The sequence below is a fragment of the Syngnathus floridae genome, chromosome 16 (genome assembly GCF_059516105.1).
Source record: "Syngnathus floridae isolate MCC-2025c chromosome 16, RoL_Sflo_1.0, whole genome shotgun sequence".
Lineage (NCBI taxonomy): Eukaryota > Metazoa > Chordata > Actinopteri > Syngnathiformes > Syngnathidae > Syngnathus > Syngnathus floridae.
In genome coordinates, this window is record NC_142428.1 from 7,803,270 (window position 1) to 7,825,783 (window position 22,514).

A 22,514-nucleotide genomic window follows, 5' to 3' on the forward strand; every position below is an offset into this window, starting at 1 on the left:
CACCGGATTATAAGGCGCACCTTCAATGAATGGCCCCTTTTAAAACTGTGTCCATATAAAAGGCGCACTGGATTATAAGGCGCACCTTCAATGAATGGCCCCTTTTAAAACTGTGTCCATATATAAGGCGCACTGGATTATAAGGCGCACCTTCAATGAATGGCCCATTTTAAAACTTTGTCCATAGATAAGATATATACATTTTGCCCGCAGGCCGGACTTTGGACACGCCTGCTGTAGTGGCTCAATATTGGTTCATATATAAAGTGCACCTGATTATAAGGCAAACTGTCGGCTTTTGAGAAAATTGGAGGTTTTTAGGTGCGCCTTATAGTACGGAAAATACGGTAGTTTAACACAGATGTGCCCAACAATTGGCCTGTTTTCTATATCCATTGTACGGGTCTGCATGTTGAAAACGCAGACTCATTTTAGTGTTCCCCCGTCATTTAGAGTGGGTCACACTTCTTGCTATGGTGATGCCGGATGTTCTTCACCTCCTACACTTTGCCTCTGAGAAGCTGAGTCATCACACTCTTACAGTGTGGATGTGATGGATGAGAGAGAATGTTCCGTTTGTTACCTGTAGGTAAAGTGTCTTGTTGCTTCTCGCCATTAATGTAGGTAGATGTGTGAGTAATTGGGTAAGGATGATGAGGTTGATTCACAAATCAGATTGCACCCACTGAAAAACCTTATTTGTTCGTTCATGGTAGCCAATGCCAAGCAATAATGCCTAGGCATTAAGCCTCAGGTTGTTTTGGAAAACCCACTCAGAGAGAGAGAGAGTGTGTAAGGGTGTGAAATGGCAGACAGATGAGGCTGGTGATGCAATCAATCACAAAAAGGGGGCGGAACAGGAAATTGCAACAACACAACCTCTGCAGAGGTTGGCATGGAAGTAGGACTATGTGGTAACTGCCTGACTCATTTCTCAGCACTCTGTTTTCATTTGAAACAAGATTAGCAAGTCACTGCCTCCATTTGCGGAACAAAATGTTTGTTCATTCTCCATAAAAAAAATAAAAATTGCATAACAATTTCAACACTGCTAAAAGGACAAGAAAAAAGACAGGGAATTTCTGCTACAAAAACAACTGACACTTTTCAGGCTTTGAAATGTCCTAATCACTTGCAAGTACTTTATTGATACTGTTAGCGACAAACTGTATTTGGATTGTTTTGAGCTCAAAACAAATCAGAGTAGTATTTAACATCCTCAAGTCTTGGCCTTCATTGAAAGGATGATGTGTGTATCACACAAACACCTCAGCTCAAAATGATCATTTTTGTCCTGAAAAGAAAAACACAATAGCTACAATTATTTTTCGCATAGTGGCGTTTCCACCAAACAGTACAGTTTAGTTCATGATGCCATTTATTTAGCATTTCCATTAGAGCCTGAACAATAGGGATTTTTCTGATTATGACATTTGGCAGAATACAATTCTGATAAACAATTGATTGGCCGATTAATTCAAAAGAATATATAGAATGAATAAAGTATTTTCTTTTTTGATCCACTGGCACCGCATCTACAAAAATGGGCTATTATTTGTCACAATAGTAGTAATGGTCCAGCAACCATTTGTTTCTCCTGTTTGTTTTTAGTTGTGAATGAAATATTTGCTACTTTTGGTATTAAATTACAGTATATATCACAGCAGGAAATAGCCAGTAAATCCAGATTATCCAATCCGGCCTGGTCTGCAAGAATCCCCCAAAATGATTTAGGGGTAAATTGAAAAAATGCAAATAAAAGATTTCAAACAATAGACAAACCGCATAGATGTCAAACTTAACCCATGTCACTGTCTCATTCTGACATGTTATGCAACATAATACGATTTTGGTTGCATGGGATCAAATTCGAATTGTTGTAAAAACGGGAATAATACAATGATATCTATTATGAATGTGACCCAGTTGTGCAACTTTGGGAAACCCTACATAGAGATGGTCGAAGCGGGGCGCCCCTTCGACGTTGTCTTCCAAGAGGGAGGAGCTGGCTGGGAGGCTCCGCTCTGCTCCCTTGGTGATGGTGCTAGCGAGGGTGGCACTTCAGCCCGCGTACCGGGACACAAATGTGAGCGGAACGCCTCGTCCACCGCATCATTTGAACTCTCATTTTGGGAACGTCCAACTTTTTTATTTAATACTCCATGGAATGCTGACGATTTGTGGTGGAGCATCGAGGGTCGTTTTAGGGAAACGCTGGCGCTTTTGTGGACCCGCCGCCGGAGGCTAGTCTGGATGCTGGAGCTCGCCTGCGAGCACCCCGGCCGTGTATGTCGTCTTTTTCTTCGGATTTGCCTTCGAGGTTCTTCGACGGCCAACTCTACATTCAACCATCTAAACTTCTAAAATGGTGTGTTTCACCTTGTCCTCTGCTCGGTTCAAACCTGGATAAGACAGGGAGGAGCAGCGACGACGTGACAACAATCAGACACGACGATCGGCGTTACTTTCCCTCGGTAAGGCACCGAGCGAGATCAGCCACCGTAAAGCAGCGATCACAAACGCATCCTGGACAAGAAAACACTACACTGCCTGTAGCACATTGTTGACAGCCTACACACGAACCTCTTTAGTTTAGATTGTGCGTAAAAGGAGTTCCATACCTGAAAAAAGATCCCAAAACGCGCAATTATATTTGTCTATCTGTAAAATAGCCCCGATCATGCTGCTTTATCAAAATACAAACCTAAATACATTTACTAAATTGCTAGTCGTGTTAGCTTTAGCTTCCTACAGATGCTATGCGAGGCTAGCCAGGTTGCTAACAATTATCTACCACATTGTTGGCAAAAGGTGCAGCCAACGTTTCGTTTTCTACACATACTGAAGAGCTGTCTCGTTTGAGTTGATCTCCACAATCTTTACTTTTTTAATCCCAGGTTATCTGAACTAACCTCCACTTGCATGATGTCTTCACAGTGGCGGCTCTTCTAGCCTGGGATTCTCTCGATAAGGGCATTTAAAAGAGCAATTGATGCATCTTGGAGTGTCCGAGTCAATGAGAGAGTGCGAGTACAGCCAAATAAGCACTCGCAGCTCCACTCCAATGGAGACCCCTTTCAAGAAGAAGACCCCCAAAAAGAGGAAGTGGGAATCCTTCCCTGGTCGGAATAAATTTTACTGCGATGGGAGGATAATGATGGCCAAGCAGACAGGGGTTTTCTACCTCACCCTTGTCCTCATTCTTGTCACTTGTGGACTTTTCTTCACCTTTGAGTAAGTATTCTTTTGTGATCCAATCTGCTAGTAACTTGTGCACTTTGACCCGAAGGATTAGCGATTTTGTAGGTTCATCATGTTACTGACCCCTGTGAAAGAACATGTACACTAACCTGAGTACGGCCAACACATAGGTTTACCACAGTGCATAGTTTCTCACACCCTCTAATTATTGTCCTCACAGCAACCCGATCACCACTAGATAACAATCGTGCTCCATCAGGTGGCTAAGTTGCTCAATCGGCCCCGTCTGTCAGGGTAAAGTGCTTTGGAACCACATATAGTCTAATAGCCAAAGTGCTGCGTATGCAACGGATAATGGCTACTGTTCACTATCTCATGGTAAATTTGCTCTTTGTTCCATTATGTCATAGGACCTTAAGACCAAATGTCAAGACAAGGACCAGGACTTGTCACGTCTGACATGTTGTCAGTGCTTGAGTGCAAATCATTAACAATTTGGTATTAGTTTATATGACGCATATTTTATTTTAACATGTCCGTACTGATGATCTCAACGTAGTGTTCTTTTCTTGGAATGCTTCATTTTTGCGTGGTCCAGTTGATGTGTGGGATTTTTGTCTGTTCTGTCCATCTTCCCAAAAGCTTTGTTGCACGTCAATTTCCATTGTGGCAAATTTCAGTCTGGTTTTTGTATGATTTGCTTCCGTGGACATCTCCCGCCATGGCCACTTTAGCAGACAAAAAAAAAAAAAAAAACGACAGATGGACACTGATGTGTCTTAACCTTGGACTTACCTTTCATTTTTATGGAGGAGGTTCAGGGCTCTTTGGTTACCTTTAGTAGTAGCCGTCTATATTTTTCATATATATGTTTCTCAAATATATATTTCTCATGTATACACACGTACGCAAACATTTGTATGATTAGTTTGGTGTCTTTTGCCATAATTGAGGTGTGAAATTGTGTGCGTTGTGTGTGCAACCCAGATTTCCACAATCTATAAGTATTGACCTCTGGACCACTTAATCTTTTAATACATTGTCACCTTAGCAGACCAACACATCCATGGTCAAAGAACAGTCCATCAAAAGAGCATGCTGCATTGCTGGCATGTAACAAACACTAGTGGAGTATTAGATGCTCCGAATACGACATGGATATTTTTTTCACTTTTGGTCCTGTTTTGTTGTCTTCTGACTGCATTGGACATTTTCATATTATATAGAACCGAGTAAACTCTTTCAGCTGCAGCCCTGACCTCCCTGCCTCAACTGTCCATGGCCCAAGGCTGAACACAGTGTTCCTCACTCTCTTTTCCCTTGCACCCTACACCAATCAGCTGAAAGGATTAGTCAGCAGATCTGCACATTGGCATCTGCATCATTAACTTTATTGTTACAAATGAATACACCAGACAAACTCAAGTTAATACAATCTGGGTTTTTGGTTTTTTTTTTTTGTTTTTTTTTTTAGTTGAGTGATAGCACATTGACCATATTTTATTTTCAGGCATCCCCCAACAACTCCCTGCCAATCTTGCTGTTTTTTGTTTTGTTTTGTCTTGTTCTTTTTCATCAGAGGGGTGATTTTATTCTGTTTATTATTCTGTTTCAGGCTCCCACAGATGCACGTGTGCCGTCTGAACATGTTGCCTTGTCTTGCGGCATAGTTTACTTGGACAAATAATATTTTCCTTTATACCATTTTGTTATCTGAAAGTTGATCGCATGTAGCATAATGGAGCATCTGATTGTTTCTGTAATTTATTAGAAAGACTTTTTTACTTCTCCCTTGAAATTGTACTTGAGACATTTTTTTTCTGTCCTGGGTCTCCTCATCATATCGTGGGATATACCTTAAACACCCGTAGAGCCCCCCCCACCCGAAACAATGCGAAACGCAGCTATAGTTAGTCATCCCAGAAGTTTCGTCCCGACAAGTTTCATTGGCCAGCATTACACATCAAATTGTCTTTGTCAAGTCACAATCAGAAATGTCACACCCAAATAATGCACATTTTCTGCAGGAACGTCAATACACCCGATAGTGGGATTTTGTGGCTGTTCTGCTGAGACAGCTCACTCCTGTAGCTGTTTCCAGGGTTACCATATTCCCTTTCTGACATTTTATAGATTCTCCCCTTAGCAACATAAAATCTTAAATAATTGTAGGATTTTTGAACAGAAGTGTCCATTCCCTCAATATCCTGCTTTCGATTGCATCAAAGGTTGCACCATTTGTACTGCTCGGATTGTTCCCAGATGGGAAGATCTACTGTCTCTTACCACATATTTATTGATTTGTTTCTGTAGGAGACGTTGTCCTCAAAATTGCATCCAGCCTGCTCGAATGGCTCCCATTGAATTCCGCCATCACTTTGGATGGCATGACAGCCTGTTCAATATTTTGTTGATGTATGACTCAGTGTCTCAAGACAGGTTTTGTGCTTTTGTCTCCACAATTGCTGTAGAGAAAATGTGACTATTGTCCTTAAACTTGTCACAAAGCACTTATGTAAATTAAATTTTCAGATATTTTTTTGGAAGAGAATGACACACTTCAACAGTACCACTTTGGCAGACAATACAGTACAATGAAAACGGGAGACAATACAATAGAATATATCTTGATGCTTGACATAATTAATATGGACCAGTAATCTATGTAAATGTTGTATGTTAATTTTTTTGTCCCTTGCTTTCTGCTTTTGTGGAACCCAACCTGGCGAACCTAAAAATAGTTTGTGTGAATAACCGAGCCTGGCATACATAAGCGGATGTAACCGTATCACCCTATGCTCCACCCCACCCCACCTGAGGGGTTGCCATATGACAACAAAATGTCATTTTATTTGCAAGCAACAGTTACACATGATATTGGGAATTAAATGACTTACTGGTGAAGGGGCGTGGTGAGCATCAGGAATTTTGATAGAATTTTTCCCGAAGCTCTGGGCGGGTCACAACGTTCCTCTCTGATGACGATCTGCCGTGATCCGATCTGACTCAAAGGCAAAAATTCAGCTTTGTCGTTCATTTTGCAACTCACTTCGAGTCACCTGTGATTTGTTCACAGCTATATGTACTCGTGTTGTGCAGTATTATATATTTTTTTGTAAGATCTTCCCATTGATCTGATCACTCAATAATTAACATATTTTGTTTATTGTATGATTAACCATAAAGTAGTAATTCACAGGTCCAATTGTGACATCGTTAATCAAATCCTAAGAGACATTACAGCAGCAGTGTTTCCCACACATTTATCTTTGGCAGGCTGCCTTAAATGAGTTTTGTTCATTACTAATTTTGTGAACCTTTCTACATGTTCAATTTGTTGCCCCCGTCTCAAATGGCACAAACGCCTCCATAGCCAACTCAATAAGACACATTCAAATATAATGGGCACATCAACATGTGCCTCCACCTCTGTACATTTAAATGTGATAATTCTAAAGCATTGATGTGTTAAAGGGATTACTTACATCGGATTGTTTTATTAGCACAGATTACAATTTGGGAGACTGACCTGTGTGGGAATTCTATCCACTTATTGGTCATTAAGCAGCAAAGTGCCTAATCTGGAAGCATTACACTTAGCGTGCATTAATTCTTTTTTACTGTACATTTATGAGAAGGTTGTTTTAGCACAGACGTTGTTTGTCATTTGTTCTTTTCCTAATATTATTGGTTGTCTTCTCAGTTGCCCGTTCCTGGCTGAGCATTTGACGCCGGTTATCCCAGTGATCGGAGGAGTGCTTTTTGTCTTTGTGCTGGGAACACTGCTGAGAACCAGCTTCAGTGACCCAGGGGTGCTGCCCAGGGCCACTCCAGATGAAGCAGCAGACCTGGAGAGGCAAATAGGTAAGAAAACCCTCCAATTACATTATTGGTAATGTGAGTTATTGCCACAAATAGAAGTGATGAGACGAGAGAGTACAAGGGCAAGGTTGGCACTTTTTGGAAGAAAATTAAAACTATTTGGACGCAACAACAGGAGCAACAATATTTTACTCAAGAACCCTTCACCATCTCAGAGGGGCTCTGGATTGAAATTATAGCCTTTAGATTGGCAATACAAAACAAATATTATTAATAATAATACTTATAATAATAATAATACAGATAATGAAAATACAGGTTAAAAAAAGTCACCAAAGCCATGCTGCCCCATAATCCACTCTCGCCATTAAAATTATTTCTAATACATTATAAATCCGGTTAACAATGTCTGAACATCTGGTGTATTAAAATTCTCAAGTGTGGCAGTTAAGAGTTACATATAGAAAAGTCCACTCTGTTTGCAGTATGAAGTATCTTTTTCTAATTGCCAGTCCTTCAGGTCACCAAGGCATCATTAAACAAACTCTGGTTTAATTAATCCAATTAGGAGACTAAGCTCCTAATTAGCTTTTGCTGTAGTGGTGGAGCTCAAGCGGTGTGCTGCAGAAAAGCACTTTGGGATAAAAAAAGATCAAAGTGACATTTTCTGCAGATAAACAAATTTAGTAAGTTGAAAACATAAACAACTTTGACCCAAATTGCAAACTGCCACCAGTGACTTTTGTGTCCACCAAGTAACTGTTGGTCAACCACAAAATATTCCTGTCACCAGTAAGGTTTTTTATGGACTCCTGGAGCTAACTTTGCATATGCATTTTGTTAGAGAAATGTTTATAAGGTTTTTCCAAAGTAAACGGGAAAAATTATCATCCTCACCAACAATGGCAGACATCCAATGACACACAATTAAAAACACGTCAGACTCGAAATTTTGCAAATATATCAACTAGGGATGGGCGAGTACAGTGACCAGCTATTGGTATAAGGCCAATAGCAGTCTTATTTTAATAGTTCATATCATCTTTATTTCATTTAATACTTTTTCTTATTTTTAAAACATGAGAAAAATCTAAATATCAAAGAATCCAAATACATTTTTCATATCGCTCTGCCCTATTTACCAACTTAGTGTTTATTATTTTGAACTTAAATTTACTTTGAACAAAGGCTAAAATTAAGGAAGTTGACAGTTTTATTTATCATTATTGTTCATTTATTACAAACGACTCCTAAATTCGAGGGAGTTGTTTTATTTTGAACTTAAATGCTCTCCTCTTCTGCCTTTTGTCAGAAATAAACAAAAATCTTTCTTTAAAAGTTTTTTATTTTGGTTTAATTGAAAATCAATGGATTAAATAAAGTCCAGCGGGTATCGGGTACTTAGTATCAGAGTGCTCATGTATTAAATACTGGTATGGGTCTGAAAAAATTGGTGGAAGGTGACACGATACTGAGCTGTGTATCACTGTGACACTCACTCACTCACTCTAGGTTCAGTGCGTTGTCATGATTCATGATTTTTTTTAATTTTTTTTTTTAAACAAGTTGGCTTCTACAGTGTTGGTGCCACGGTATATGTAATACGTCACACTCGTTCCAGGTTTCTTTGCTATCGTTTGTTCGCCTTTCAATAAACACTGCACAATGACCAGCCATCTTATGACGCGTCTTTATGTGCAGTGCTCATAGTTTGACTACACAGTGCTGGGTTGGTCTGTTATGGCATCTTAATGTACAAAATGAAACTTCTGAAACTTTCCGACCCCTTTCCTCTCAGTTTTGTTGTCCAATGTGTGATGCAGCTGGCCCAAATCTTGGCACAGCGGGCAGATTTACATGCGAGACATTGCAGGCACATCTGTTTGCTCTTATCCCGATCATCCAGCCTCATTCCGAGCCCCAATAGCAATCAGCCTAGCTGTGATTTGCAAGGAAAAGACTTCATGTCCTTCATTCTTTCTCAATTTTAATTGCACTACAGGGTGAGTTATTTTAGTTATTTAACAAAAACTATTTGAATATCAATTGGTAAGTAACACTAGTAAACAGAACATTTTAAACAGAGATGGATATGTGTCCTTGAATTTATTTTTTATGCTGATTTAAAAAAAAAAATACTTTTTTCAAATTTCAGTTTTTTTAAATATTTTTGTATTAGTTATTATGTTTGACCTGTAAAATCTATCTAGAAAAAGTTACTTATCTCTGATTAAAATCAAGTTAAAAAAAAATTGTAACCAGTGTATTTGTGTTTATACAAGTTGTTCCCCTTTTTATTTCCTTTCTTCACACAGTACTAGTATTCCCTTCTCTTTAAACAATCCTATTTTATTCATTTTCATTCTTTCATTTTTTGTCTTTAATCAGATATTCACTGCCCTAACAAATTACTTAGACCAACTGAAACATTCTTGCATATATTAATGTAAATTACTTATAATACTAAATATAATTATAGTAAAATTAGGCTAATGTTCATCATGTACTCAATGTACAAAAGGCCTGTAATTTATTAAAGAATACGTAGGTCACCAGTAATCCAAGAATGTTAACACTGGGCATTGACCTCAATTGTGTAAGTTACTCCTATAGGATTCAAGTTCAACACCAGCACTATTGAATTTCTTGCAAAACAACAGTAGACCTAATGTCTGAAGAAGAAGTGACATCATGGTATTGTCATTCTCCCTGTACGGAGCCTATTGTGATGGCTATGACTGATCGAAATTGTCTGTGCCATCTGCCAAATGTTGCCCTCACTGTGTAAACAGGCGTCCTGCTAATTCATTCACTTTGACACTTTTATGTGCTTTGGCTACTACAATTGGGGAACAATATTCCTGAGACAATAATGTAGCAAACACTGAAAGCCCATTCACACAAACTAACGGCAGGTCATCAAAAGAAGCCAGGCGCATTGACTTCAAAATAACACAAATCCTGCCATGTGGTCTTGATCAGTTCTTAGAATGACCAACCAACATAAGTTTTGCATTATTTGGGGTGAGGAACTCTGTTAATCTAAGACAGGGGTGTCAAACTCATTTCTTTTGCAGGCCGCATTGTAGTCATAGATTCTTTCGGAGGGCCATTATGACTGTCAACCCAAATAAATGTATGAGCACCTCATATTATATACAGTAAAAGCTACAAAACAAACTGACAAATAACTCGTTTTCAAATCAGATGAGTAAAAACTGGTCAAATATTTAAAAAAAAAAAAGATATTAAAAGTGAAGACAATTTGCAATTCTAGTAATGACACACAAATTTGATGCACAATTTGTCTTCGTGGGTCACACAAAATGATGTGGCGGGCCAAATCTGGCCCCCGGGCCTTGAGTTTGACACCTGTGATCTAAGAGGCTTGCTCAGAGATTCATTTGTTTAACACAAGCTAAAAACAGATAAGTTACCGCAACGATCATGGATATGCTTATCGATTGATAATGTGTCTTAAGAAAGCATAATATTCATGTTGATAAATGTAGAGTCAGATGTAATTTTGGCAGTGCTTCTCAATTTTTTTTCTTACGCACTCCCAGGATGAACAAAATATTTCACGCCACCCCAACCCTCTTCTGTGACTATAAATAGTGTCATTTGTTTATAAAATTGGTTTAAGTACACCTCTGCAGAGGAGCCAATTAATACACCTTGTCCACTCTGACACTGCCACCTACTGTATTGGATGTATAGTTACACTTTATTTTAGCACCGCCCCAGAAAAGCTTGAATTGTTTTGCATAGGAATGAACATATAGCACAGTGATAATGAAAAGCACCCTGTTGATTGAAGAAATGGTCAAATGAAGGCTCACAGCTTGCCTCAAATTGGATGCAGTTATTTTTTCTTCATTTCTTTATCAATCTAATATCAGTGCTTGCCTGCTAGCTGGCAGGCCCTCTCCGCAACAACTTGCCAAATCCAAAAGACTCTCTGAAGTATTAATCAGACTGAGAGATGGCCGGAACTTCTTTCCTTCCTCCTAATACGGGCCAAGCTGCCTGCCGAACATTAGGGCACTAATGGTGCCAGCAGAGGAAATGGCTTTTTGATGGCTTAAGGCTCAGATGGTAAAAGGATGCCAACGTCAGTCAGAGATGCTGTAAGGTTTATGTGCCATTCAAAAAGGCGGTTTGAAGTCGATACTTTACTGCAGTACTCTATGCCAGCAGCATAAAGTGATAGCCATAACCCACACATGTGGCCTCACTAATTGTATAGATTTGAGAAAAAAATATTTTATGAAACAATTATAGGTTTTAGCCTAACACCAGTGAAAAGTTAATGCGAATCTGATAATTTAGCTGCCATCTCTCCCAGTATGTGTTACTTTTTTCTACCAAAAATTATGTCTTGAATGGATACGCTTAAATATCTCTGGCTTTAACATCCTCTATTCCCATATTTTGGGAAGGCATTTGCACGATTGTAATGATCATTTTCTGTAATTTCAGACAATAGAGCAAGGAAGGTTAGGTTTGATTTGAAGCAACCAGATGTATCTGAATTATAATCAAGCTGTGATCGCCATCGCCTTTATTTCAACTGATTACATTTAATACCTACCAACGCAACAGTAGAAAAAAAAAATCCTACACTAACTCCGTTCCGTGCATGTCTGAACATGCCCATAGACGACGCTTTGGCTCATCTTTTTATCGTGTCTGTGATTCACTTACTTCTCATGTCCTTCAAAAAGAAATAACCTGTTCCGTTAAAAGTGACAATGGCAGTCTTCACCTTACTCTTAGCCTTAATCGTGATTTCCTCCCAGTGTTGATAGTGGCATACCGTGAAAAAGAGAAACAAGCAGCCTTGTGTATGAAATCCGCTATGTAAATAGCGCTGCCATTCCATGCCTTGTCACTTCCTGACTGCCTTGCATCAGTGCACTTGCACTGTCTTCATACACATATTTTGCCACACAATTTGTAGAATTCATTCTAATTCATATTATTGAGTATAATTTAGCAACATGTTATGCTTTTAACGAATGTTACTCCCCACATACTTTAGGCTGAAGTAATGCCTCGCATTGAATGGAAGAGGGTGTCCAGTGGTTTACATTTTTTGAAACAAGGCCAAAACAAGCTAATTTCAGCAAGACGTGATTATTTTTATTTTTTTATCCTTGTGGCGCATTTAGCAGTAAGGTACATTAAAGTTTTTAACTGTGTCATAAAATGGAATTGTTTCATTTCTATTATGATAGTCTAGCAGAATAAAAGTCCTTTTGAGAACATCAGCTACTGTCTCTCACTATTGTCCTATTCTTAAGTCCATGCGGCACTAATATTATATTATTGTGCAAGTAATTATCATGAATAAGTAAAGTCCTCTCCAGGTATCGTGCGTACTTGCACACAATATGGATGACCTGGCGTGAGCGTAGCCTAAAAATGTCTTAGTAAGCATAATAAATTATGATTTGTTTGCAGTACGTTTATCCCAGCTTTGTGGAAATACTTTCTTCTCACGTTTACATGCGCAGTTGGGGAGAAATTAGTCTCACATTGAATGCCAGCAGGCAACAATATGTGTAGTTTGGCTGACATTGAGGCCTCATCTGTGTTGTTTCATCACTTCCCAGTCTACTTGGCCTTTATCCTCTCATACAGACCACTTACTGGTCGGGGACACGAAAATGCTTAGGTATGGAAAAAACAACTACCGGCACTTCATTGATACCTAGATACTCTTGATTAGTTGGCATGCCTGTAAGAGTTGTTACTCTTGATAGACAGATCGATGAACTGAAGGTGAGATGGTACGAAGATGAAAAGCCTGTTCTTCTCTGTACATTTTTTTCTTAATTATATAACATGTGAACACGCCAACTGCATAGTGTCAAAAGGGTGGAGCATTAATTTGCTTCATCCGTGTGTACACACCTTCGGTTTTTGTCGTTTGTGAGAAACTGGATTTACTCATCAAACTGTACTATAACCTTCCCGCAGTAGACAACTTTCTGTAAATTAATCACACTGTAATCGGGTGGTGAAGGGTGTAAAGCACGTGCATCAATGGCGTTTCTCATAATAAACATTAATATTTATTTAATTAAAAAAAAGCTGGTCATTCTGACAAAAATTAATGTACTTGTCATACAAGCACGGAATTTTTTTGAAACTATTTTTTTTTCATTGAAAGTGATATTCTTTGTTAAACTACGAGCAATGCAATTACTTATGCAAATCTAATATGTTGATTGCAGTTTTATCAAATTTTGTGTTATCTCCCTGAAACATAACTGTATTTGTATGACTTATCATCCATTTGGTACCTGTTAGCCAAATTCTCTTTCACTTACAGTGTGTTTTTTTTTCCCTCTGTTGCTCAGATGTGGCGAATGGCAGTACAGGCTACAGGCCACCACCCAGGACTAAGGAGGTCGTCATCAATGGCCAAACTGTCAAGCTGAAGTACTGTTTCACTTGCAAAATCTTCAGACCTCCACGTGCCTCTCACTGCAGCCTCTGTGATAATTGTGTGGGTGAGTGAAGCCCTGCAAAGATATTTTCTTTAATTGAATGCATTCGACTTGTGCTTATGCCAGTAAACATCTATGTGATGGCTGGTTGAAGAGTGGTTTTGCTCTTTGGTTATCAATATATATTTTTGTATTATTTTGATTGTAAAGTCGGTGTTGCAGCAACATTCTTTGAATGTCAGGTGCACAATAAGCTTTTAAATAAGTAAGCAGCCTCTCCGCTGGTTGTGGACAACATTCGGAGTGAGAGTGGGAACTAATTAGAGCGCATCATATTCAATATGTCATACTGTAATTAGACTCTCAAGTACTATGTGTGAGCGTGTGTCTGTGGGGGGGGGCATGCATTTACCAAATTGTTCAGTAGTGAGCAATATATTTGCATTGCGTGGCCACAAATTACCATTTTGTGGACCTTATATTTATTTTTAATACAAGTGATAGTAATAATAAAAAATAAAAAGTTCATGTTCCCCGATCTCTAGTCATTCTCAGATTTCAAACAATCTATGGCAGGGGTTATCAACCTTTTGCTGATTTATTGCAGTTGATCCCCCCATCCTCCAGGTGCCCCCACTTTCCCACCGTGCATAAATGGATAAATAAAGATAGATATTGATATATGGGCTATTATTTTTAGGCGCACGCAATTATTATTATTATGACTTCTTGCTTTTTTTTTTCACTCCATCCCGTAGCCTACTCAGCCCCCCCCAAGGCCAGTGCCCACGCCCTCCACCCATACCCTCAAAAGGTTCTCTATCCCATCATATATAAAGGCCACAATTTCGTCACAGTCACGCTTTCACTCATTTTGCACCACTGCTATTTTTTCTATGAGCTAGCGTACAGACATTTTTTCACATTGTGTGTCTATTTTGCCTTGGCCCTGTGGGACAGTTCACTTTGCCCCACATTTTGCACAGATGTGGATTCCCACTGTGTAGTTTACAGAACATGCTCCGAAGTAACTGGGGTATTACATTCAAACAAGCAATCTGGTTTTCTTACATAAAGTCAGGAATAAGGGCCTCATGTAGCTACACAGTTTTTTTAGTGTGTGTAGGCCTATATGTCCAGTTTTCAGTATGGGGTGCGCTATATATGTAAATATAAACATATCCATATACTACATATATGAATATACAACATATGTATATACATATATGCACATATATATATATACAGTGTGTGTATGTATACTGTGTATGTACATATGTATACGCACATTTATTTCCATATATACCGTATTTTCTGCACTATAAGGCGCACCGGATTATAAGGCGCACCTTCAATGAATGGCCCATTTTAAAACTTTGTCCATATATATAAGGCACACCGGATTATAAGGCGCACCTTCAATGAATGGCCCATTTTAAAATTTTGTCCATATATAAGTCCATATATTTGGACACGCCTGCTGTTGTGGCTCAATATTGGTCCATATGTAAGGTGCACCGGATTATAAGGCGCACTGTGGGCTTTTGAGAGAATTGGAGGTTTTTAGGATCGTCAAAATTACAAAAATCTTTTGTGTATGGGCATCCCATAAATTAATATTACTTTTTTTCTGTTCACACAGAGCGTTTTGACCACCACTGTCCCTGGGTGGGGAACTGCGTGGGAAGGAGGAACTACCGCTTCTTCTACATGTTCATCCTTTCGCTGTCCTTCCTCACCATATTCATCTTTGCCTTTGTTATTACACACATCATTTTACGTAGTAAGTAAAACACACAAATGCACTCACCTTTGTACTCAATGATTTATAAAAATGATTATTCATTGACTTCAAAACTTAGTATTTATCCAACAACCAAAAATCAAAAACTCAGAACTACCATCAAAACCTCTTCCACAAATTTGCACAAACCCTGAACTGTGTGATGCATTTCTTTTCAATTACGTTTTAATACTGAATCCAAAATTAAAAATACAATTAGATTATGATTAATTGCTCAGCCCTACAGTCAGAGCTGTACACAATTGCGCTTTCCTTTTTGGAAATCTGTTCCTCTGTTTTTACAGGCTCTCATCGAGGTGGATTCCTCAATGCCCTTAAAGCTAGCCCAGCCAGATATCCTTTTACTGCAACTTAAAGTTTGCCTTAGTCTGTCAAATGTTCTGCTATTCATTTGCTGTTCTTCACTCTCTTGTGACATGGTTAGCATTCCCAGCCTGTAAAAAATATAAGTTTGTCTTGAATTATTAGTGTTATTAGCATTATAATTAAAAAAAAAAAAATCCTTCTTATTAGCCTATCTCTAATTCTATCCAACTGCATCACTCTGAGGCTAAGTTTACATTATGCCCAATTTGGATTTGTTGTTTCTCTTCAAATCAAAATCTGATTTGAAACTCAAATGCAACTTCTCATGTGAATGCAATGAATAAGGGTGGATTGTATTTATTTTATCTCAACAGCTGACCCAACAGATTCCTATCCAGTCCAAACTATCAAACATGAACCACTATCAAATCTAGGGCGTCCAAAGCTCTCTTTTTCTGCCATCCTCTCAATGGCTGGGTGCCATAACACTTTGTCTGGCAGAGAACTGAGTGACAAACTGAGCTGAGATGGGCCTGTCCAGCAGCACTTGAATAAAATGTGTACCGGGGTCAATATAATCACAGCAGTCCTTTCAACAAGATTAATGATGTTATAAGAGTACATCGTAGGGATTACAGAATGTGCTTTACAAAAGGATATTGTAGGTCAGTTGCACGCAAAGAAGATATTCAATGTATTCATAAGCTCAGTGATTCATGTGGAGCACAACAAATGAACAATGTTCTGCATTCCTAGTAAAGTGACGTGATAGCAAAAATCTATTGGCATGAGAACAACAGTCCTTCAGGCTATGGGTCAATATGTTATTGGCACTAGTGTCCATGTGTGTCCATGCTGCACTGTCCATTCTGGGATTCTTTGTGTGCATTGTGTTGATGAACTCGGTAGAGAAAAAGTTCTTCCTTGACCGTACTGTCACCGTGTTGGAGGTGGTGGTGTGTTTCTTTTCTGTGTGGTCTATCGTTGGCCTTTCAGGCTTCCATACGTATCTTATCAGCTCCAACCAGACCACCAATGAAGACGTAAGTACAGAATATATATCAGTGTACTTATGTGCTTGTATATGCAGTCAATTTCATCTTACTATTTACATTTAAATTTATTTGACTAGTCTGGGTGGTTTTCTAGATGGTATATTTTTTTGTGGGGTGTTTCAATTACTGTCTCAATTTCCATCAATATTTGTTTAATATTAAATTGAATTGAAAGCATATTGTTCCTCTTGCATTTGTAGAAATAGTTATATATTTGAGGACAACTTGCCCTCTTAATTTTAGTACTCTGATAAAGGCGTGCACAATAATAATAATTAATATGGTCTATTTATCTATGGTGTAATAATAATTTATATGGACTATTTAGCCTATCAAAGTTTGAGCCAGGCGAGAGGCAAACTGCAAGTCTAGACACTCGACATGATTTTCAGCTAAAGCTGTGACTGTCTTCTCCAGATAAAAGGTTCATGGTCTTCTAAAAGAGGGAAGGACAACTACAATCCATACAGCCATGGGAACATAGTCACCAATTGCTGTGCAGCGCTGTGTGGCCCTCTGCCACCGAGGTATGATGTCCATCACTGAACATTTCATCAGAACTGGCCCATGATTATCTGCACGTTGTAGCTGTATAAAACATTTCAGATTCGTTCAGATGTCTGGAACTGCCAAGATAGTGTAGAGCTGATGTGAAGAGCTGTTTTGGCTTGAGTCACCTCCAGGCGTTTTGCCCTGCATAGCCACTAAGACTGCAAGAGCTGAATGGATTTCAAGCATATCCGCGACGAATCTCAGATCAAAGTCTATAAGAGTGACTCGATCTCATGCTTAGGCTGTTTGTGATGGGGGGTAAAAAGCTAAGAAACATGCTTGCCAAATTACAACCAATCGTGTAAGTGGATGGATCAAGTGGAAGGCCATTACTTAGTCATTTGCGCTGAACATCGCCAAAGACTCCCATTGATGACTTTTATCAGCTAGAAACATTAAGTAGCAAATATCTTGTCTTTGTAGTGTATCCGATTGGATATAGGTTAAAGTATTTGCAAATCATTGTACAGTGATCCCTCGCTACTTCGCATTTCGTTTATCGCGGCTTCACTACATCGCGGATTTTTTTTCCAAATTAAAAAAACATTTAAAAGTCAAAACTTCTAAATTGAGGAAACGTGTCTAACCTTTAGGATAATATAGTATTGCTCCATATGTTCGTTTACATTCCTTTAGAAGTTTGTTTTCGCGTGTTAGCACGAGCACGAATTAGCGTCTTTCCGCTAACTCGTTAGCCTGCCCAGTACTTCTTGTTGGTGACCGTACTTCGCGGATTTCACTTATCGCGGGTGGTTTTTGGAACCAATTATCCGTGATAAACGAGGGATTACTGTATTCTGTTTATGGTTACATTTTACACAACATCCCATCTTCATTCAAATTGCATTTTGTATTTTCAAACAATGACCAATAATGCCTTCCCAATTTTTCCCTGCAGTCTCATTGACCGACGTGGCTTCGTCCAGCTGGACACGCCACAGCTGGCACCGCCAACCAATGGCATCACTGTGTACGGTTCCACACAGTCTCAACAGAGCCACATGGTAAGACCTTTCTTTTGTCACACTTGTGGGATGACAACAGCATATAAAAATGCATATTGAGCCTCAAAGCAACATGCGTATTTTTAAAAGCATGTCCTTCACTACACATAGAAACTGCGAGGGAATATGCTCTTTTGCGACTGACAAAATCTGGAAACTAGCGACTGTATCTTTTATTATTTGTTACGTATATATTTTAAGTTTAATGCAGAATATAATCATCCACATCCCCCCCACTAAACTGTAGTACCAGTGATGTTGAATGTGTGTGCCTTCAAAAACACCTCAGGAGGCAGTAAGATTTGTTTTTCCCCTGATTTTATCCTTGAAGGCTATTTTCAGATAATGTGATGGGCACCAGTCAACACTATCAAAGTGTGAAATTGGCAGATGGTTTTTTTTTTTTCCTTTTCTTTTTTTTTTCTTTTTTTTACATGTTTTGACAAGACATTTTGCTATCTGTGATGTCTCTGGAACCGCATGGAATTCTGATAAGCGGTTGTCATGGTAACAGCATGTGCATTGTTTTGCACGGCACCTCAATAACATGCTTTTCATCTGGAAAGTAATCACAGTGCTTTCCTTTTTCCACATTTTTATATATTATGGCCTCATTTCATAATTGGTTAAGTTTATGTTTTTCTCAAAATCATAAACAAATTAAAAATTAATTAGAAATCACATTTAGTTTAGTACTCACACCTTTTAAATTTCTATCCCGTTTTGATGGTCCAATCGGAGTCCAAATTTAGTACATACCTGTCTACCGTACTGCTGAAAATGCCTCACAGTTGACAGTGCATGTCGGAGCGCCAACCAAGCATGAAGTCCAAGGAATTGTCTGTAGACCTCAAATACAGGATTGTTTCAGGCCACAGATCTTCTGACCCAGCACAACGTTTTACGTTGTCAGGAACAATAAATAGTCAAGTTCAACCATGTCGTCTGGGGACTTGTTTATGGTAGCAACTCTGTGACCGTCTCTTTTTATGTGTGAATCACTATCGTCCTTTTTTACCGGAAATGTCATCCTCACCTCTCAGGAACATTCCGGATGTCAGCCAAATCAACAAATGTGACACAAGAACAACTCTGAACAACATCAATATTTCCATGATGTTTGTATTAGTATTTTTCTTTGTCAATATCTTGGCACTATTGTGCAGATAAACAAAGTGTTGCTAAGTGTGCTCTGAAACATGTAGTATGTTCTTTTCAGATGTGCAAGTTACCCCCGTTACAGATGATGGCTTTTGAACTGAGGAAAAATACAGATGGTTCTTTCTTTTCCAATTTGGCTTGAAGGAGACAATATACTTGATTTCTGGCATTATTATTAGTTATACAGAGTGTACAATAGACCTTTATGAAGATGGCTGGCAATTTAAGGTGGCAGTGCTGATGAGTCAGTGTAGTCAAAACAAAACTGGATGAAAAACAACTAAGGTGAAGAATCTTCGGCCATGTCTTTCGATTTAAATATCTGCAATCTCATCTTTTAGGTCAGTGAGACTGAGACAAACAGGTGAGATAGCCAAACATGCTTCTTCAGGCTTTTCTCTTTGTCTGATGCTTATTCCATTTGGAGTTGGACTTTATAGCTGCTTACAGCCATTATTATGTCTCTCATTGGGGTTACCACTAGGGTTGTTGGATTGCGGGGGCTCTTAAATTCCGAACTTTCCATGGGAATTTACAGGACTAAACAAGACGTTTACAAAATTGAAGGTTGGCTCTTAATAGTGAACTCAAGTACCGTATTTTCCGCACCATAAGGCGCACCGGATCATAAGGCGCACCTTCAATGAATGGCCCATTTTAAAACTTTGTCCATATATAAGATATATACATTTGGCCCGCGGGCAAGACTTTGGACAGGCCTGCTGTAGTGGCTCAATATTGGTCCATATATAAGGCGCACCTGATTATAAGGCGCACTGTCGGCTTTTGAGAAAATTGGAGGATTTTAGGTGCGCCTTATCGTGCGGAAAATACGGTATATTTATTTGCAGAAGGTCAAACCAGCTTCAGGTATTCTGTATAATATATGATACTGCCCTCGCTTATTTCCATGCTCTCAATTTTACATGGATGACCGCTTATAAGAACTTTAATTACCCATTTCCAATTTCCCCATCTTAACTTCCCATGGAAATTCACCTAAAAATTCACTTCAATTCACTGGAATTTTTCCACATCCTTGCTATCTGACAAACTGAATGAAAATAAAAATGGTCATGCCTTAGACCTGTTCCCATGCTCCACTTTTTAGGGGGTGTAAAACTGGGCTCAATAGTCAGCAACTTATTTTTCGACTTTACCCACTTGAGCTTTTTTCTTGATGTACATATTCTTTGTGGGCCTAGCATTCTGATGAGGGTACTAAAATCTTATTTCTTCTCCCCTTGCCCCTCTCCAATCATCTGCTTCTCTCTTATCCGCCATCACATCTCCTCTGCCCACTCCTCGTCTGCTTTCAGTGTGACCAAGACCAGTGCATTCAGAGCACTAAATTCGTTTTGCAGGCCGCTGCCACGCCTCTCCTCCAGCAGCAGAGCAGCGAGCCAGTCATCATGACGGCCTCCCCGGAAAACGGAGTATCCCTCCCGAGCCGCACCTCACTCGGGCTGGGTGGTCCTTGCGCTTCACTGCCCCTCGGACAGCCCACGCCACCGACTTCCACGGCCAGCCTTAGCTGCCAGGAGGCCACCGACATGCTGCCCATTCACACGCGTGGCCACTCGCACAACCACAGTCGCCCCCTACAGGAGCAGGTTGCACACCACCACTTTCTCACACCAGAGGACATACCCTCACCCCCAGGTTTGCTTCCCTGCAACAGCCCCCTGGGTCACAGCCACACTGTGCAGGCCGGCTTTTACAATCCGGCCAGCCAGGACTCGTTGCACGAGGATTCTGTCAGAGGACTGGTCAAACTCAGCTCTGTCTGATCACAAAACTGAAACTATCCCCAAAAACGTGCCACTTTCTGACAAGGGAGCACTCACCTTGGATTTCAGGTTCCCACCAATGCCATGGTTGGAAGTCAGAACCTGATGAGGGACCTGAACACCACCTAAGTGGGAGCAAGCCACCTCAGTCAACATCTTGCCAAACCTCTCTGCTGTGTTGCCACACTTGACTCCCTTTGTACTTGGGAAATCTTTCCCTCCTCTGATGTGCGCAAGGGTTTGCTTTCCAAAGTGGTGTTTTGTCTGTTAGACGCAGACATTTCAAGCAAAAAAGAAAAAAAAAAAAGAGAGAGACATTTTTGAGGGGTCTTGACATTTTTGGTCAAAAATCTGAATTTCTGTCGGTCTCACTGTTTGTTGGGTTTTTTTTTCCATTAGATTGTCTTAAGTTTGGTTTATGTTTGACACATTTGTGAGGTCCACATAGTGAAATTACATCAGCAACCACAGTTCTGCTTGCAGGTGCACCAACAAAAATTTGTAACCTCGTAGATGGTTCCGCACCGGAAAACATGGCGGATGAACAAGAGCTGTTCACAGTACTCTTGACATTCTGCCTCTGTTTCATTCTTTTTTTTTTAATTATGTATATGGTTCCCCCTTATACATATTTTTACACACTTATATTTTTGTATTGTTCCTGTAAACTGTTGTCAATTTTATTTAAAATAATAAGAATATTATTCATTCTATTGTGGTGAAGTGTTCTTCATATGCCATAGATGCTCTTCACTGCCCCCTTTGGTGTAGGAGAATATCGACTAACAGTAGGGTCAAGCCACACAAGAGTATAAATGCTGCAAAAGTCGGGGGCCTGATTTCACACGTCTCATTTTGCACAAAACGTACACACGTCAAGCATAAACCAAACTTTACACCTATTTGCCTGTTGTTAATTGGACAGCAATTTTTTGTACACTCAGCAGTGACAATGGTTGATGTCACTCTATTGCATATCATTCAACTTTTTTATGTCGGGAGGGTAATGACAGTTGTATTGTACCGAGGTTATTAAAAAAATATATTTCCTGTGGATATAAATAAAATCACTTTTTACCAGATGTCAAACTGTTGAAGTTCCTAACCTGTGCAGTGAGAACTTTAAAGTAATGCTTTGTTGTGAACCAATTAGTGTGATGATGGTCACACGTCATGGAGGGCCTTCTTCCTGCAACAATCCATCATTATTCATTCTAACTATTTCCGTTTACTGAACCAGTCGTCGATTAGATTGTAGTACACGTCTGACACCTTGTGGTTGAATGCACAAGGTGCAATTTGACTTTGTACTAGTATTTGAATAAAGTCCCATACATATTTTACTATTGTAAAAATTGGTG

General features: G+C 39.4%; 1 protein-coding gene across 3 annotated transcripts; it reads left to right on the forward strand.

Moving 5' to 3' along the window:
- Positions 1-1,976: 1,976 nt before the first annotated feature.
- On the forward strand, positions 1,977-22,242 carry zdhhc14 (zDHHC palmitoyltransferase 14). 3 transcript variants are annotated; one of them, XM_088400377.1, is made up of 11 exons: positions 1,977-2,286; positions 2,416-2,474; positions 2,938-3,234; positions 6,905-7,065; positions 13,392-13,544; positions 15,124-15,264; positions 15,570-15,618; positions 16,532-16,634; positions 17,064-17,173; positions 18,097-18,202; positions 20,683-22,242. In XM_088400377.1, exons 3-11 carry the CDS (start codon positions 2,993-2,995, stop codon positions 21,151-21,153), a joined length of 1,536 nt encoding a protein of 511 aa, XP_088256503.1. In that variant the 5' UTR covers positions 1,977-2,286; positions 2,416-2,474; positions 2,938-2,992; the 3' UTR covers positions 21,154-22,242. The 3 variants fall into 3 exon arrangements, with proteins under 3 accessions (XP_088256503.1, XP_088256502.1, XP_088256504.1); XM_088400376.1 differs by having other exon boundaries at positions 1,977-2,474; XM_088400378.1 differs by having other exon boundaries at positions 1,977-2,474; positions 20,728-22,242.
- Positions 22,243-22,514: the final 272 nt, after the last annotated feature.

Coding starts and splice junctions, on each gene's coding strand:
- zdhhc14 (XM_088400376.1), top strand. CDS start 2,993: ATGCATCTTGGAGTGTCCGAGTCAATGAGAGAGTGCGAGTACAGCCAA. Junction 3,235..6,904: donor GGACTTTTCTTCACCTTTGA/GTAAGTATTCTT, acceptor TTGTCTTCTCAG/TTGCCCGTTCCTGGCTGAGC. Junction 7,066..13,391: donor AGACCTGGAGAGGCAAATAG/GTAAGAAAACCC, acceptor TCTGTTGCTCAG/ATGTGGCGAATGGCAGTACA.